Source organism: Castor canadensis, chromosome 19 (genome assembly GCF_047511655.1).
Source record: "Castor canadensis chromosome 19, mCasCan1.hap1v2, whole genome shotgun sequence".
Taxonomy (NCBI): Eukaryota; Metazoa; Chordata; class Mammalia; order Rodentia; family Castoridae; genus Castor; species Castor canadensis.
Genome location: NC_133404.1, coordinates 28,766,290 through 28,782,320, shown reverse-complemented (window position 1 = coordinate 28,782,320; position 16,031 = coordinate 28,766,290). Strand labels below are relative to the sequence as shown.

Here is a 16,031-nt window from a genome sequence, read left to right as displayed (position 1 = left end):
TTGTTTTATCACGGAGCTGCTCCACTGTAATAATTACTAGCAGAAGTAGTAACATCCTCATTTTGCTCCTAACCGTGGGGTAACGCATTCACTTTCACTGTTATAATGCTAACGTGACGTTTCTCATAGATGCCTTTTATTAGGTTGAAGTTCTCATCTGTTCCTAGCCCCTGCAACTTTTATGAGAGACAAATGTTGGATTTTGCCTAATGCTTTCTCCTGCATCTACTGACAAGACCAGGAAGATGTGTTTTCTTTCAGTTTGTTAATATTGATGTTGATCTAACTTCATTTCTGAGGTAACCTGCTTTGTTACAATTAATTACCCTTTTCTAAATATTAATGTATTTAATTTGCTAATACTTTGTTTAGAACCTTTCACTTTTGTGCTTATTGCATTGGACTGTAGGGTTTTTCTTTCTTTCTTTTTTTTTTTTTTTTTTGAGCTAGTATCTCAGCTGGCCTCTAACTTTTGATCCTCAGCCTCAGCTTCTTACATTCAATGATAACAGGCGTGCACCACCATACCTGGTTAGTTTCTAAAATGTCTGTTTTATTTTGATACCAGAGCAATGGTAGCCTTATAGAACGAATCAGTAAGGACTTCCTCCTCTTTAATTTCCTGGAAGAGTTTGCCTCAAAATGGTATTGCATCTTCCTTAAGTGCTTTGTAGAATTTACCAGTGAAGTCGCCTGGGACTGGAAATTTTCTTTGTGAGAAAGCTTTCCAATATCAACTTAATTTCTGTAGTGGACATAGGATTACTCATTTATTTCTTCTTGAAGTTTGGTAATTTGTGCTTTTCAAAGATTTGTCCATTTCATCTGAGTTGACGTATTCCTTTTAATATCTATAGAATCTGCAGAAATGACACATCTCTCACTCCAAGTATTTTAAGTTTTTGTCTTCTCTTTTTTTCCCTAAGTCTCACTAAAAGTTTTATCAATTTTATTGATGATCTCAAAAAATCACTTTTTGTTTTTCATTGACAATCTATTATTTTTCATTTTTGTATTTCAATGACTTCTAATCAATGATTTCTGTTAGTCAACTTTCTGATGTGGTGACAAAATACCTGTGAAAATCAGCTTAAAAAGAAGGAAGATTTTGCCTCACAGTTTCAGTTCATGGTCTGTCGGCTCTGCTGCTTTTGGAGCTATGTGAGGCAGATTATCATGCCAGGCAGAGCAAAGCTGCTCACTTCACGGTAACTAGAAGAGGGGGAGGGGACGCATGCCAGGGTCCCAATATACTCTTCAAAGGCATACCCTCAATGACCTAACTTCCTCCATATAGGCCCCACTTCCTAAAGCTCCACTACCTCCCAATAACGCCATTGGCTGGGGATCTAGCCTTCAACATGTGAGCTTTTGGGGGACATATAAGGGTCAAATAATAACTATTTATTGCTCTGTTCTTTATTTTCTTTCTTTGGCTTACACTGTACGTAATTTCCTCTTCTTTTCTGTCTCCCCTCTTCTCTTCTGTCTCCCCTCTCCTCTCTTCTCTCCACTGCCTTCCTCTCCTCTGCGCTTGCTCTCTGTCTGTCTGTCTCTCTCTCCCTCTCCCTCCCTCCCTTCCTCTGCTTTTCTCTCTCCTTCTCTCACTCATATCACAGGTTGGCCTCCTGCCACAGTCTCCTAAGTGATGGGATTATGGGTGTATGCCACCACACCTGGCTTCTGGATTCTGTAGTAGAAGCTAAGGTGACTGATCTGAAGTTGCTCTTTTACCACAGTCATTCAGTGCACTGAATATCCCTGTGTATACCATTTGGTTGTTTCCCCCACTTTGTGAAGTGCTGCGTTTTCATTGTATGTGTGCATTTGCTAATTCCCCTTTGGGTCTCTCCTTTATGAGAGTGTTGTTTATTTTTCAAACATTTGGAGGTTTTTCAAATGGCCTTATATTAATGAATTCTACTGTAATTCCATTGTGGTCAGAGAATATTTTATTAGATCCTTTTAAATTTATTGAGAGTTACTTTAGCCTAGAATATCTTCATAAACATCCTATGTGTGTTTTCAAAGAATGAAGATTCTTCTGTTGTCCTCTATGTCAATCAGGTCTAATTGTTCAACAGTGTTTGATTGACTCTTTGCCTGATGATTTTAATTTGAATTGAGAAGGTAAACTCTTAAGTTTGAAGCAATATTGAAAACAAAACATCCCCTAAATCCACCAAATCCTTTAAAGTATTGTGCTTAATGGAGCTTAAGTTAATAAAATAAGTGAAGAAAGCCAAAAGAAAAGATGAATAAATTTATGTTGGAATACTATGGAATACTATGACCTAAATTAGAGAACCACAGAGTGTTGGAGCTGAAGGAGTCCTCTGAGACCAAGCACATTTTTCAGCAGGTGTGAAGAACTAAGGTGTGAGTCTGGACAGTTGTGATTTACTCTGTATCATGGCCTACCTGGTCCACTGTGCAGAAGATGTGAGCATCATCTTGCTGGAAGCGCCTGACTCGGGTTAAGCCGCTTAAAGTCCCTGACAGTTCATTTCTGTGAAGAACTCCAAAATCAGCAAATCTGATCGGCATTTCCCGCCAAGATCGGGGACGATGGGCAAACATGAGGCTAGAAAAGATGCAGGAGCACACAGCTTTGACAGAGCTTGGAAAGGAGTGCTGTTTAAACACCAGCAGTTACAATCAAGCCTCTGGTTTTGCAAACTCCTCACTCTGGTTCTTAGATCAGGTTAAGATTGTTCTTCAATGAATTGTTATTCTTTACTCTTTTTTTGGTGCAGGGATCAACCAGGGCCTCACACGTATTAAGCATGCACTTTACCACTGAGCTATAATCCCCAGCCCTCTTCTAAAATTACTGAACTTTAAAGTTACAACCCTGCTGTTCACTGTCTTCATCCACCCACCGACTCCCCACCTGCTGCCTACAATTCATTTCAAAGGCCACTTCTTGAGTGAAGCCCTCTGGATACCTCCCCAGACAGGGCTGGCCAGTCTCTGCTCAGGCTCCAGGAACACCTCAAACACGGGCCTAACCTTTTTGTAACTGACTATCCATCTATACGTTCCTGGTCTCCTTTGCTCATGAGCTCCGTGAGGAAATGGACTGTGTCATAATCACCTCTGTGTTTCTAGAACAAAGCAAGGGAGGCACACAACTAAAGATCTCAGTTAACTGGAAGATTTCTCTTCTACAGAAAGCACCCACTTTCCTTTTCCTATAGCCACTGAGCCACTGTGTTCTTGTCCCTTATCCTAAAGCATGAAGATGCAAAATTATTCTCTATTTTCACTTAGCATTACCTAAAACTGGAGTTGGAATCACAGATTCCAGTTTTAAATGGTACCTAGTGAGAAAGTAAGTTGAGAAATTGTTAACACAAGTGTTTTAGAGAACGCAGAGCGCAAGCTTAGCCTCTGCCTTCTGTTCAAAAAGAGGCTGCAGTCAGATGTGGTAGCTCAAATCTGTAATCCCAGTTACTTGGGAAACAGAGATAGGAAGATTGCAGCCTGAGGCCAGCCCCAGGCAAAAGCATGAGAACCTATCTGAAAAACAGCTATAGCACAAAGGGCTAGGGGTGTGGCTCAAGTGGTAGAGCCCTTGCCTAGTAAGCACAAGACCCTAAGTTTAAACCCCAATACTGCCAATAAATAAATAAACAGAAATAAAGAAGTTGGAGATTATTTACATACCAGTTTTTACAACGTTGAAGATATATATATATATATATATATACATATATATATATACATATATTTTACACGCTATCATTTTAAAGTTGAATTTCTTTTATCTTCATGAGAAAGCAGAGTTTTCTTCAATGTTGAGAGATTTAACAGTTAGCTTCTAAAGTCAATGTACTAGGAATGCTGTATGCTGTCAAGATAAAACTGTCATAGCTGAACTTGTGTGTGTGTAGAATTGTGTGTGTGTAGAATTGTGTGTGTACAGAATTGTGTCTAGTCACTTCCAGATGTAAACTCTGCTTGTCTTATAAAGTTGAATTTGCATACTAACTTTATGATAATTATAATCATAGAATCTAAGACCGCATCAATTATAAAATGTGCCTTTATTTTATGTTTACAAAGGAAGAAATAACCTATGATTTACACTGTGACATAATGTTAAGGTGTCACTAACTGTAAAACATGTCCCAGTTTCAGAGATGTTGAAATGTGGGAGAGGGGAAATACACTCTGGAATCAATGAAACCCAGTAACCCACTGACTATCACCTCACTGACCTGGCTATAATAACCCAAGTTGGATGTAAGAACTGAATACTGTGCAAATGCATATTCTTGTAGTACATTACTATTAGGAAGACAGATATTATAATTTATAAAATTGGTACAAAATGTTATCTTCTGAAAAGCACAAAAAAACTAAAAGGTTTCCAGCTAACATCCCATGCCTACTGAAGATCAACATTTCAAAAAGTAAAAGTCATTCTCTAGAATGAAACAACTTGGTTAAAATGACTTAGCGGCCACCACTCTTTAGATTAAAGGAGTCCCTTCACTCCTGAAAGCAAGTTAGTAACATCAGAAGCCAATTATGATGAACTGTGCTATGCAGTCATACAAAACCTGCTTTGCTTCTGATACTCACCAGTGCCCTGGACAGTTCATGGGTTTGAGGGCAAAAGTGTCCTTTTCAATATCAAAGGTGAACATGTTCTCGCTGTAATGCTGCCAGTGGCCCGAGGCTTCCCAGAGCCTACTGCTGTACATGTTGGGAGAGAGCACTTCCGTGAAGTTCCGCTTGTGATATTCTTCCTTCAAGACAAACGCATTTAGTGTTAAGATCTGCTAAGACAGATAATTCCATGCAAAAGAGCACTCAAGGTTATGTCTTCTATCAATTCACGATGCTGTATGCTCAGTTTTAGGTGTGCTGGTTTGTGGAACATGAAAAAACAATTTACGTATGCGCAGTAAAAAATTCATTAGTGTATTTATTTGGATATGAAATGTCCCCCCACTCTCGTGTTGAACGCCTGGTCTCCAGATGGTAAATCCAACCTTTGAGATATGACTGGGTTATGAGAACTCTGACCTAATCAGTAGAGTAATCCATTGATGGATTCATAACTGGATGGCATTATTGTGAGGTGACAAAACTTTCAGAGATGGGGCCTAGTTGGAGGAAGAAGGTCAATGGGAGCATGTCCTTGGGGACTGCATCTCATCCTACGCCTCTCTCTTTTCCTATGTTTCCTGTCTGAGCAACTTTGCTTGTCCATGTCCTTCTGCCATGATGCTCTGCCTCACCATGGCCCAGAAACAATGGAGCAAGCTCATGGTCTAAACCATGAGCCAAAACAAATCTTTCCTGCTTTTAAACTGCTTCTCTCAGGTATTTGTTACACGGACAAAAAAGCTAACACAAATGATGTAGGTATAGAGTGGTTTAATTCTTTGGAAATTAGTAATTAAAATGTAGTATCTATAGAAACCTGTATTATCGTAACTATACCTTCAATGTCCTTCTACGTTCTAGACAAACAACAGGGTTTTTCCCTATGACTTAAGAGAGAAAGTAATTTCATAATTCAATAAATCCAAATGCCATGCTGAATGTCAGTTTTGATCCATTTAGTTTTATATAGAAATAAAACTGAGAATTTTAATTTATATCACATTCAAGCTAATATCTAGTAAGTCATAAGTTGGTTCCTCTCCCTCCCTCTCTATTAAAAGTTTCCTTAATTAGATAACTGAGGAAGGAGAAAAGAGTTTTTCAAGCATTTTTAAATTTTATTTATACTTCTTTCTTTTCTTTTTCTTCAACAGACTCATTTGGTGATTTCTCTTGATTGTTCCTTGATCCTCAACATTTGCAATTCATTTAAGGGACATCTGACAGAAATCTAGACCACCACACTTTAGGTGAGTTAAAAAAAGATTTCCCACAATCAAAAACGTATGGTATAATATTTTAAAATTAAGAACAACAATACCGTCTTCTGGGTCTTAGATGTCCACCGAAAATTTCACTGTCACTCTGACACCCACTCCTATGTCTCTGGTTTCTTCTCTCTGGAAACTTTTACGATCTTTTTTTTTTAACCCCTAGAGCTTTATAATTTCTTAATAATGTGTCCTGGTGCCCAAGGGAACAATGCTGGCACCAAAAAGCCCAGGTATGTTTGTTAGGAGTTGAGACTATACTTTGCTCATTCTGGACTCCCTCTGCTACAGAACTAACAGGCAGAGAACGATTTTCTACACTGGCCAAGATCCCAACTGTTATGGACAACTGTGTTGCTATTACACAATGGAGTAAGAAGGACTATGTCTAGAATTGGGCTGGAATCCTTAAATGTTCCCATATCTAACAATATCAGTCATTAAACCCTGGCAAGCCCAGGATGGATCTCAAGGGCCCTAGGTGAACAAAGTCAGTCTCAGAAAGTTACATATGATTATTATTCCATTTGTATGCCAAAAATTTAGGGATGAAGAACAAATTAATTGAGATTACCTAGGACTGAGGATGGGGGAGGGATTGACTCTAAAGGGGTAGCAGGAAGTCATTTTTGGAGGCAATGAAACTGTTTTGTATTTTAATTATTGTGCTGAGAACACAGTTTTGCATGTTATCAAAAAAGTGTTAATTTAAGAGTGTGGCTCAACTGACAGAACATCTGAATAGCAAGTGCAAGGTCCTGCGTTCAAACTCCAATACCATAAAAATAATTATTAAAAAAAGTGTGAATTTTGCTGTATTAAATTTTAAGATAGAAAGTTGTTTTTTTTTTTTTTAAAGAGGTAAGAATGATGGTAAAAGAACCAGTGGGTGGACAAATTCCAGAATGCAAGGGACAAGAATTTCAACAAGCATTACAAAAAAAGATCTGTTTATTCACTACCAGTTTTCATTACATTTGGTAACCAATATAACCAAGACCTACCTCACCTTTACTTAAACGTAAGTGCAAGTCATTTCTCCCCAGAGCTTTGAAATTTCCCCCTCAGCCAGAAGAATTTGTCTATTAGGCCATCCTGGCCTCCTGCATGACCTCCGTAGAAATACAGCTCTAGTTCTCAAGAAAATGGCTGTACCTTGAGAACTGCTTCTGCACAGGCCACTGTGCTCAGAACAGCACACCTCTACCACTCAGCCACAACTCACTGCGCAAGGACTCGGCACCAAGCCAAAGGCTGTTGATGCCGGATTGGTCAGTGGTCCACGAGGCAGCCTGGTGTTGCTGGGAATCTGTGTAAACCCTCTCCTGACTAGTGACCGACAGAACCAACCGGACCCTCCATCAGGCAAAAGGATGATGAGGCATAAGAGAAGCAGGCACAGGCAGAAATAAAAGGCAAGAAATAAAAGGTCAGATTATATAAAAAATGAAACCCAACAATATTCTTTTTTTCAAGAAACATACTTTAAATATAGAAACAGAGATAGGCAGGAAATAGAAAGATGGAAAAAGATCTATTGTGCAAACTCTAACATAAGAAAGCTGGTTTGCCTATGTTAGCATCAAAGTAGACTTTTAAAAACAGCTTTATTACAAAAGAGCAAATACCCTATGATTCCACTTATAAGCAATACCTAGATTACTCACATTTATAGAGACAGACAGTAGAATGGTAGTCTGTGGCATTTTGCATTTTTTGTTATTGTTTGAGATTGAGTTTCACTACATTTTCCAGGCTGAACTCGAATTTGCAGTCCTTCTATTTTGAATTCTTAAGTATTCTTAACCACACTCTTGACAATTCCTCAGTTCTCAGGCATTTATATGATGGGCAGAGGACATTCTATTAGGTGTATAATTGTACCTCACAGCAGGTTTAATTTTAATTTCTCATTTAACTTTGACTGTTAGTCAAAAGACATCATTAAGAAAGTGAATTGGACTGGAGTGTGACTCAAATAGTAAAGTGCCTGCCTAGCAAGTGCAAGACCCTGAGTTTACACCCCAGTACCACCAAGAAAAAAAAGTGAATCCATGAGCCACAGACTAAAAGAACATACTCAAAATACATATATTTAGCAAATGACTCATGTTCAAAATATTAAAAGAGCTCCTACAAATCAGTAATCAAAGCACAAATGACCAGATGGAAAACAATATTTAAAGAACTTCAAAAGAGGATATCCAAATGACCAATAAGCATATGAGAAGATTTTCAACATCATTATTCATCATGGAAATAGAAAATGAATAAAACAACTATGTCTACCAGAATGACAGACTGATAACACCAAGTGTTGATAAGGATGTGGAGTGACTAGAGTGCTCAGATATTTCTGGAAGGCATACAAAATGATCCAACCTCACTGAAACTATTCAGCATTTTCTCAAAAAGTGAAACACCCCTCTATGATCTAGCAATGCTACTTCTCAGTACACACCCAGGAGAAACATCAAAGGACAAAATTACAACAATTTAATGATCACACTTGGTTTTGCTTTCTACTCTAGAACACAGCAACACTTCATTAAAAAAAAAAAGTAAGTGCTCTAATGAGTGGAGCAAAGGCATTTGATAGAGAAAGACTAAAGAGAGCAGAAACAAAAGCTAAAAGCGGAATGGTCTTTTCAAAGTTACTTTCCTTGTAAGGAGAAGACAAGGAGATGGAAAATAGCTGATTAGTAAACACTTAGTTATTTCAGGTTACTTCTTGTTTAAGGATTAAAGAACAGGGAAACTTCATTACTGTGCCAATTGGGAAATCTAGCTATTAGATCTCTGACCCTGGTTTCTCTGGAGTGAGATAAACAGCTTTGTTTCAGTTAAGTGAGGTGAAAGTTTAGCATCTGTGACTCCATTTTGATTTCTTAGTCTGGTCTGTTTGGGAACTGTACAGGAGCTTAGTCCCAAAGAATTGTCCTACAATTTTGACTTAACAGAAGTGAGTACTTATGTGCATAAAAACATGCACAAGTATTTATTCATGGCACCTTCATATGCAACAGCTCCAAACTGGAAACAACCTAATAACACCTACAGAAAAATGAATAACCATGTGCTATATTCATAAAATGGAATACCTCAAAACATACCAAAACATTGCCTTAACTATCACAATGTGGATGAACCTCAGAGGTTAAGTTGAACAAAAGAAACACCAGAAACTCAGAACAAATACCACATAATTTCATTTGTTGAAGTTTAAGGTCAGGTTAAGTTCATCGATGGTATAGAAACGGGCATTGGGATAACTTCACGTAGGAGGAGGCTAGAAATTAGGATTCTTCCAGGAAGCTCCATTCTGGGAGTGAGGATGGACTACACCAGGATCCCTGAGGCCAGGAGAAAGACATCTTCCAGGATGTAGTTCCTGGCTTTTATCTTTTTCTGGAAGTTTCAATATTGCTACAAGCAGTATTGAACAGACTGAGAATGTCTCTCTCCTTAGTTCTAGCCAAAACTGTAAATGCATTAATTCACTTTCCATTTCTCTATATATTATGTTTTCTCTTAATGCAGGTGAACATTCAGACCTAGAGCTAGGCTCTATGGCTGGGAGCTCAGGTAACAGAGAGACAACTGTAGACAAAAGAATTTCTATGTAACTGGTTACTACTGTGTGCCTCCCACCTTCTCCACCCCTCGTTGGAACTATCTACTGAATCCTTTTCCTCTACCATCATTTTATAATGTTGAGGAAAGGGAGAACGGGTGACTATCAGGTAACTTTTATCTTATAGTTCACAGGTCCAAAGATGGTGAGGAAATGCACTTGGTGAACTGCACCCAAGAAATTTCACATGAAGAACCTCAAATGCTCCAGAAAAACCTCATCTACACTTGGACCTCACTCAGATGATGTATTACTAGATCCTGAGTGATGTGGCAATCCGTAGAGACTTGAAGTCGTTTGTTACTCAGTAACAGTACACATTAGAAAGGCAGAATTTCCTTTCCTCTGGTCTTTCAGGGCTTAAGAGACACAAACCCACCAGCCTGTCAACTGGAAACCCACAGGGCCATGTCCTAGAAACAAGGATGAAAATGAACTAGACAGATTCTTATTAAAATAGTCCAGTTCTATCTCTTGATTGGACTGTGTGAACAGTCTTCAATCCTAGCAGAGGGTGAACTGAATGCATGGTTATTTTATATACAATATCTGCCACCTGATTTAAAAATGACTACATGTGGGAAGAGGCAAAGGCACAGAACTGAAAACCAAGGGAAAAAACAGCTGAGGTCTCTGAAAGATTTTTTTCTTTTTTTTTGCAGGGGAAGACCAATTCTTCTGGGAATTCAATGTGCTCAGTTTCATCCGTGTCTGGCAAATATACCAAGTGTCAGTAACCCATTCCTTCCCAACCAGTGCCCTTATCTTAGCATTAGAAGCCTCTGGGGTTATGTACTTAAATGTCCTTACAATTCTACAACCCACACCATCAAGCCTTGGGCCTGATCATCAGCCATGTCTGTCTTGCATCTACAGAAAAACAACAGAGCCCTTTGAGGCTACCAAAGACTTTCTGTTTATTCTTTACCCTTCTACCCCTTATCTTGAGAGTTCCAGGTACCAGAGGCTGTGTTAATTTTCTAACAAAGATAACACACCCAAAGAAGCGGGTGTGACTGGTCACCACCTGCCAAAATCTCTGCTAACCTTCAGTGATACTTCAAGTCTCATTTCCTTGCCCTCTAATCTCCTATACCTGCCTCACAATGCCCATTACTACTGGGGACAAAGAGTCCATAGAGCTCAGTCTCAGGCTCCAGTGCCGGAGAAGGAAGAAACACAAGACTAATGAAGCAACAGAGAATAACCAGCACATTCCATGTATCTTTTATCAGAAAGTTATTGAAGAAAGTGCTCCCTCAAAAGGGAGATATGGATTAACAAGGAAAGGAAGACAAGAATCAGCAAGGAAGGAATTCAAAACAGGAGAGACATGACAGAATAGCCAGAATGATGATGAAAAGAGGTTCTAAAATAACAGCCCACAAGAATCTCAGCATCAAGTTAATTCTTGAGTGAGAGACCCAAATTTGGGCATTTTTAAAACTAAGCAACTATTTGAACCACTGAGGAATAAGCTGTAGAGAGTTTTATAGTTTTGAGAGAATGTCTAAGGATACGTTAGTGATAGGGTACCTAGAAATCAAGTTATTAAATTTCTAGCTGGCCATGAAGCAGGTGTCCATAATCCCAGCACTCAGGAAGCTGAGGCAAGAGGATCATGACTTTGAGGCCTACATAGTGAGACACTGTCTCAAAAACCAAAACAAAATTTTTTTTTCTGAGGTACAATTATGTGTTGCTTAATGACAAGAATGCATTATAAGAAATGCTTCACTAGGCAATTTCATCGTGAGAGCATTAAAGAGTGCACTTACCCAAACTAAGATGGCTATGACAACATAACCTTAGGGGACCTTAAGGTGCCAGTCATATTATGGGTGATATAATCCTATGGGACCACCATGATATATGCAGTCTGTCACTGACTAAAACATCACAACTTAGTACAATGTTGTAACTATTGTTTACAGGAAAGACAAAATGGGGCAAGAATGGAAATGACTTGTACTAATCCAAATGGACCACCTCTGAACCATCTCTGCACAGTCCTAATCATGTAGACACTAAAGACTTTCCAATCTATGAACTTGTATTATAGGTAGGTATTTTACACAATGGTTTTTTACTCTTTCCTCTGGAGGTGCCACATCACCTGGCAGTCATGCCATATATAAGACAGGTGTACCACTAATCCACTGCCACCTTTGGAGAAGCAATGCTTCATAGTTTAGCATTCTGGGCCAGAGAAGATACTTTCTCTTTTTTCCTCTTTCACAGCAAGATCCACACTTCATCTCATGCTATCTTCATGGTCTATGTGCTCTAGATATTTACGTGAACAATCCAAGAAAATGGACATCGTCTCCATGCTTTTATTAGAAGGCACAATCCATATTTTAATTTTAGGTTCAAAATTCTTATACTGCTAAAATAAAATTAGTAGAAATACTCAACCATTTGATTGTGAAAGAAAATGGTTAAATGTAGTTGAAAAAAAGAAAATATTTTAAAAACTTACTCGTATGAAATCCATAAGAGTATTGTAAATGAAGGCTCCTCTGGGAAGAAAAAAGCAGCTTCCAGGACTTAGATCGTGAAAAAAAAAAAGTTCTTGTTCCTAGACAGAAACAGTAATCACATTTCAACTTTCATTTCTTGTGACTTCCTCACTCTCTCTCTCTCATACACACACACACACACACACACACACACACACACACACAATACACTAGGAATAAAACATGTCATGCTCAGTTATTTTCTCATATTCTAATACAAGACACTTCAAAATCCCTTAATACTTATCCCTAGCCATATATAATATCATATACAACATTACAATTCATATTTATGGTTACCTAGCCTTGAACTTGACTTTTCTACCATCATTTGTTACTCACTGCTAATTTTCTTACTTGGCACACTTAGAATATAGAACTTGTGTGAAGAACATATGACAAAAAAAAGACAAGAAAAGTTCACTACAGGAGGTGGGCTTTAAGTGATGGTGACCATTTTCATGGCTGTCACCTGCTAGGAGCCTTCCCTGTGCTGGGCACCATCATTCAGTGTCTTTTCACACCAGCCCTGTGAATCCAACAGACTATTCAGCAAAAGAGGCGAGTTAAGTGAATACCTTGCCCATAACAACACAGCTCAATCTTGACAGGACTGCGATTGAAATCCCAGGTCCAACTGACGTCAAATCTCAGTCTTTCCTCATACTGCTTAGCTCCTATAGTATGCTATCATGTATACATGATTTTAAAAATACCTTTATTTTTAGATCATGATTAAAAGAAAGGTACAATTTAAAAAATCTAATAAAAGTTTCTCAGAAGGAAAAAGGGTTTTAGATGAAAAACCTCAACAGCAGACAATAAGTGCCAGCAAAATAGAAGACAGGAGAGAAGAAGAAATACTATTGTTAAAAATCTATGGCAACAAAGGAATGCTGTGGCTCAGTAGCAATGAGGAGGTGGGGCATACCTTCCCAATTTTCCTATGATCTCGGTTCTTGGCTTCCTCTTGGAACTTTTCCCAGGTTTTCATCATTTTATTATCTGGAAACGATATCCCGTAGATCCTCTGCAATGTTTCCATTTCAGGATTGCCCTCCCAGTATGTGGAAGAATTCTAAACATTAAACAAGATTTTGGTAAACTTATCAACAGCACCACTCTTAAATGACATCCATTTTGCTTATTGACAGAAGACTTTTTGTGGTACTAGAAATAATCTGAAATTGGATCTAATTAAACCTTTCCAGCCCAAATTCTACCACTAATGATTGAATTAAGCATCTGCTTGGGTTCCAGGAATGAAGTGAGAGGGGAATTTGAAGAACTATGATCACCAATGAAGGTGGAAGAGGCAGAAGGTTGGGGAAGGGGAGATCCACCTTACTGATCAAAGTTCAGGAGCTAAGAGCATTACTGAGTAACACTGTCATCCAGTCCATCTTACCTATGAGGAAACCAAGGCCTAGAAAGGCTGGGACAACAAACTCAGCCCTATACCTCTGTATTCTCAGAGCAATTTTTTTCTCAATTATACCATATTACATATTATATTAGTATTACATCATATTCTTTTGTTTGTTCATTTTCCTACAGTACATTATTCTTATAGGCAGACAAATGTTTTTGCTCACGTTAGGCAATTCAAGGGACCTACAATACAGGTGTTCCTTGGTATCTGCAGGGGATTAGTTCCAGGACCTCCCATGAATACCAAAATCCATGTTTGCTCGAGTTCCTTACAGAAGATGGCACAGTATTTCCACATGATGTACACACATCCTTCTGTATCCTTTAAATCATCTCTATGGTACTAACGCAAAGTAAATGCTATGTGTATATTTGTTATACTACACTATTTAGGAAACAATGACCCAAAAAAAGGCTGTGCATGCTCAATATAGACCAATTTTTAAAAAATATTTTCATTCTACAGTTGGTTAACTATGGATGCAAAGCCTGAGGATATGAACAGCTGTTATAAATAACAGTCTTTCCAAAAATCTTATGAAAAAGAAAAGTATAACACAGTAGGATTAAATGTTAAACAAAAGTTACATCTAGTGTAATAATTATCAACATTCTAAAATATACTACTTTTAGTTGAGAATGAAGTATTTTAAAACATGATGTTCAAACTATAAAAATATGATTGAAATCCTTTATCATCTAGTTCACTTTGTTTGCTGTATTTATAAATTTAAAAAATTGATTCTTACCTTGAAAATTTTTATGGCTTTAATTTTTCCAGTGTGTCTTACATGAGGGCCTTTACAAAGGTCGATTAGTGGACCACACCTACAGTGAGATATTTAGAACATGTCCAGACAGTTATAGGTTTTTTAATTACTTATTATAAATCATATGTTCACATGTTTTAAGTGAATGGTGCCACTTATTTGCATGTGTTGGGGCAATTTTTAATTTAGGGTCAAGGAAAGAGACAACTCCCCTAGCCTCAGATCCCAATCTGCCTTCTTTTGCTCAAATTCAAACATTATAGAACATTTTCTGAAAGAAACTGTGCCTAGAGAGATGCCACTTTCAACTGTCACATGCCAAGGTTCTCAAAAACCTTCCATTGTCATAAAATTGGAAAGCCAAATATTCCCCTGCTATATACCACCTTTCAGGACTTGAAATTATCTGAAATTTATTCAAAACATGTCAACTTGATATTTTACTTTTAAAATAAATACCAGATGAAAAACAAAAGAAAAGCAAAAGCAGAAAAAAAGTTAACTGTCGAGGCTTTCATTTGTTTCTTTTAGGCTCTCTGGTTCATGATGAAATGCCTAATTACTTCTGGGTTTATAGAAAGAGAATACTGACTTACAGTGCAAAACTCAGGTAAAAGTTGGCATCTGAGATGACAGCACCATCAAAACACTGTCACTGGGGATTGGTTTGCACATATTATGAACAAAGATCCCCAAACCTTAATAAGTATAGACTGTCTTCAAGTACAGAAATATTAACAATTTAAAAATAAATAACAGATCAGTGGGAAGATCAAGCAAGTTAACGGAAATTTAGTGCTTTAACTATCAGCCAATTTCAAAGATTTCAAGTTTATTGGTTAGAAAGTTAAAAATTACACGAAATACAGAAAGGACTGATTTCCAGACCAGCAAATAGAGGTAAACTCTAAATCTGAGCATGTTAATTCTTTGAGGAAAGGAACGAATGCCTAATTAATATGAAAGCCTTCAATACATCTTTAAATCATCCCATAGAAGAAAAGGCTTTTTTTCCTTTCTCAAAAATTAAATAGGAGAGGGCTGAGGGTATGACTCAAATGGTAAAGAATCTGCCTGGCAAGCACAAAGCCCTGAGTTCAAACGCCAGTATTGCAAAAAAAAAAAAAAAAAAAAAAAAAGAGAAAAGAAAAAGAAATTAAAAAAATTAAATAGAAGCCATTCAAATTGACAGGACACAAGAAATGTCAATGTTGACCTAAGTAACATTCTGAAATAAAACCCTAAAAAGGTCAAGAATTAGAGAAGCCAGAAATTTGAAATAGCCTATCTTTTCTATTTCTTCATTTTAAACTTTTTTTTTTTAAAAAAAGGTTATAGCAACATGTCTGAAGTATAAGTGATAAATAAAGGTATTACCAGGTCCATCAGAGTGGCAAAAATAAGAGAAGCCTGGTTTCCCTCATAATGGCAAAGGAAGTGACAAAATTTAAGAGATACCTGTGTGTGGCTTTACACAAAGGGAATACAACTTTACCTCCTACTACAATTACACCAGAGCACCACAAGTACTGGACTGTGGAAAATAAATGCCTTGGAGGAGGATATTTGTGATCATAATAATATAGAAACCAAATCGTCTAAGATGGTTCTAGCAGTACCAGATGGCAGGAACACACAGAAAGGGGAATGGCAATTACCCATAGGGCAGCATTTAAAGAAGGACAATAAACAGTCTCATCTATATGGAGAAAGATCCTACTGGAGCTGACATCAGAAAATGAAAACTGGATTTCAGTACCATCCTGACAGCTAAGAACAAGAA

The 16,031-nt window shown here is 37.7% G+C and overlaps 1 protein-coding gene across 1 annotated transcript in view; it reads right to left on the bottom strand.

The window, feature by feature from the left end:
• Tars3 (threonyl-tRNA synthetase 3) overlaps positions 1-16,031 on the bottom strand; it is a 46,404-nt gene that overhangs the window by 16,708 nt on the left and 13,665 nt on the right. The window contains exons 8-12 of the mRNA XM_074062130.1: positions 14,228-14,306; positions 12,979-13,125; positions 12,008-12,106; positions 4,591-4,757; positions 2,422-2,584 (exon numbers count right to left, since the gene is read on the bottom strand). Coding sequence (XP_073918231.1) covers positions 2,422-2,584; positions 4,591-4,757; positions 12,008-12,106; positions 12,979-13,125; positions 14,228-14,306 — 655 coding nt within the window. The remainder of the gene's footprint in view (positions 1-2,421; positions 2,585-4,590; positions 4,758-12,007; positions 12,107-12,978; positions 13,126-14,227; positions 14,307-16,031) is intronic.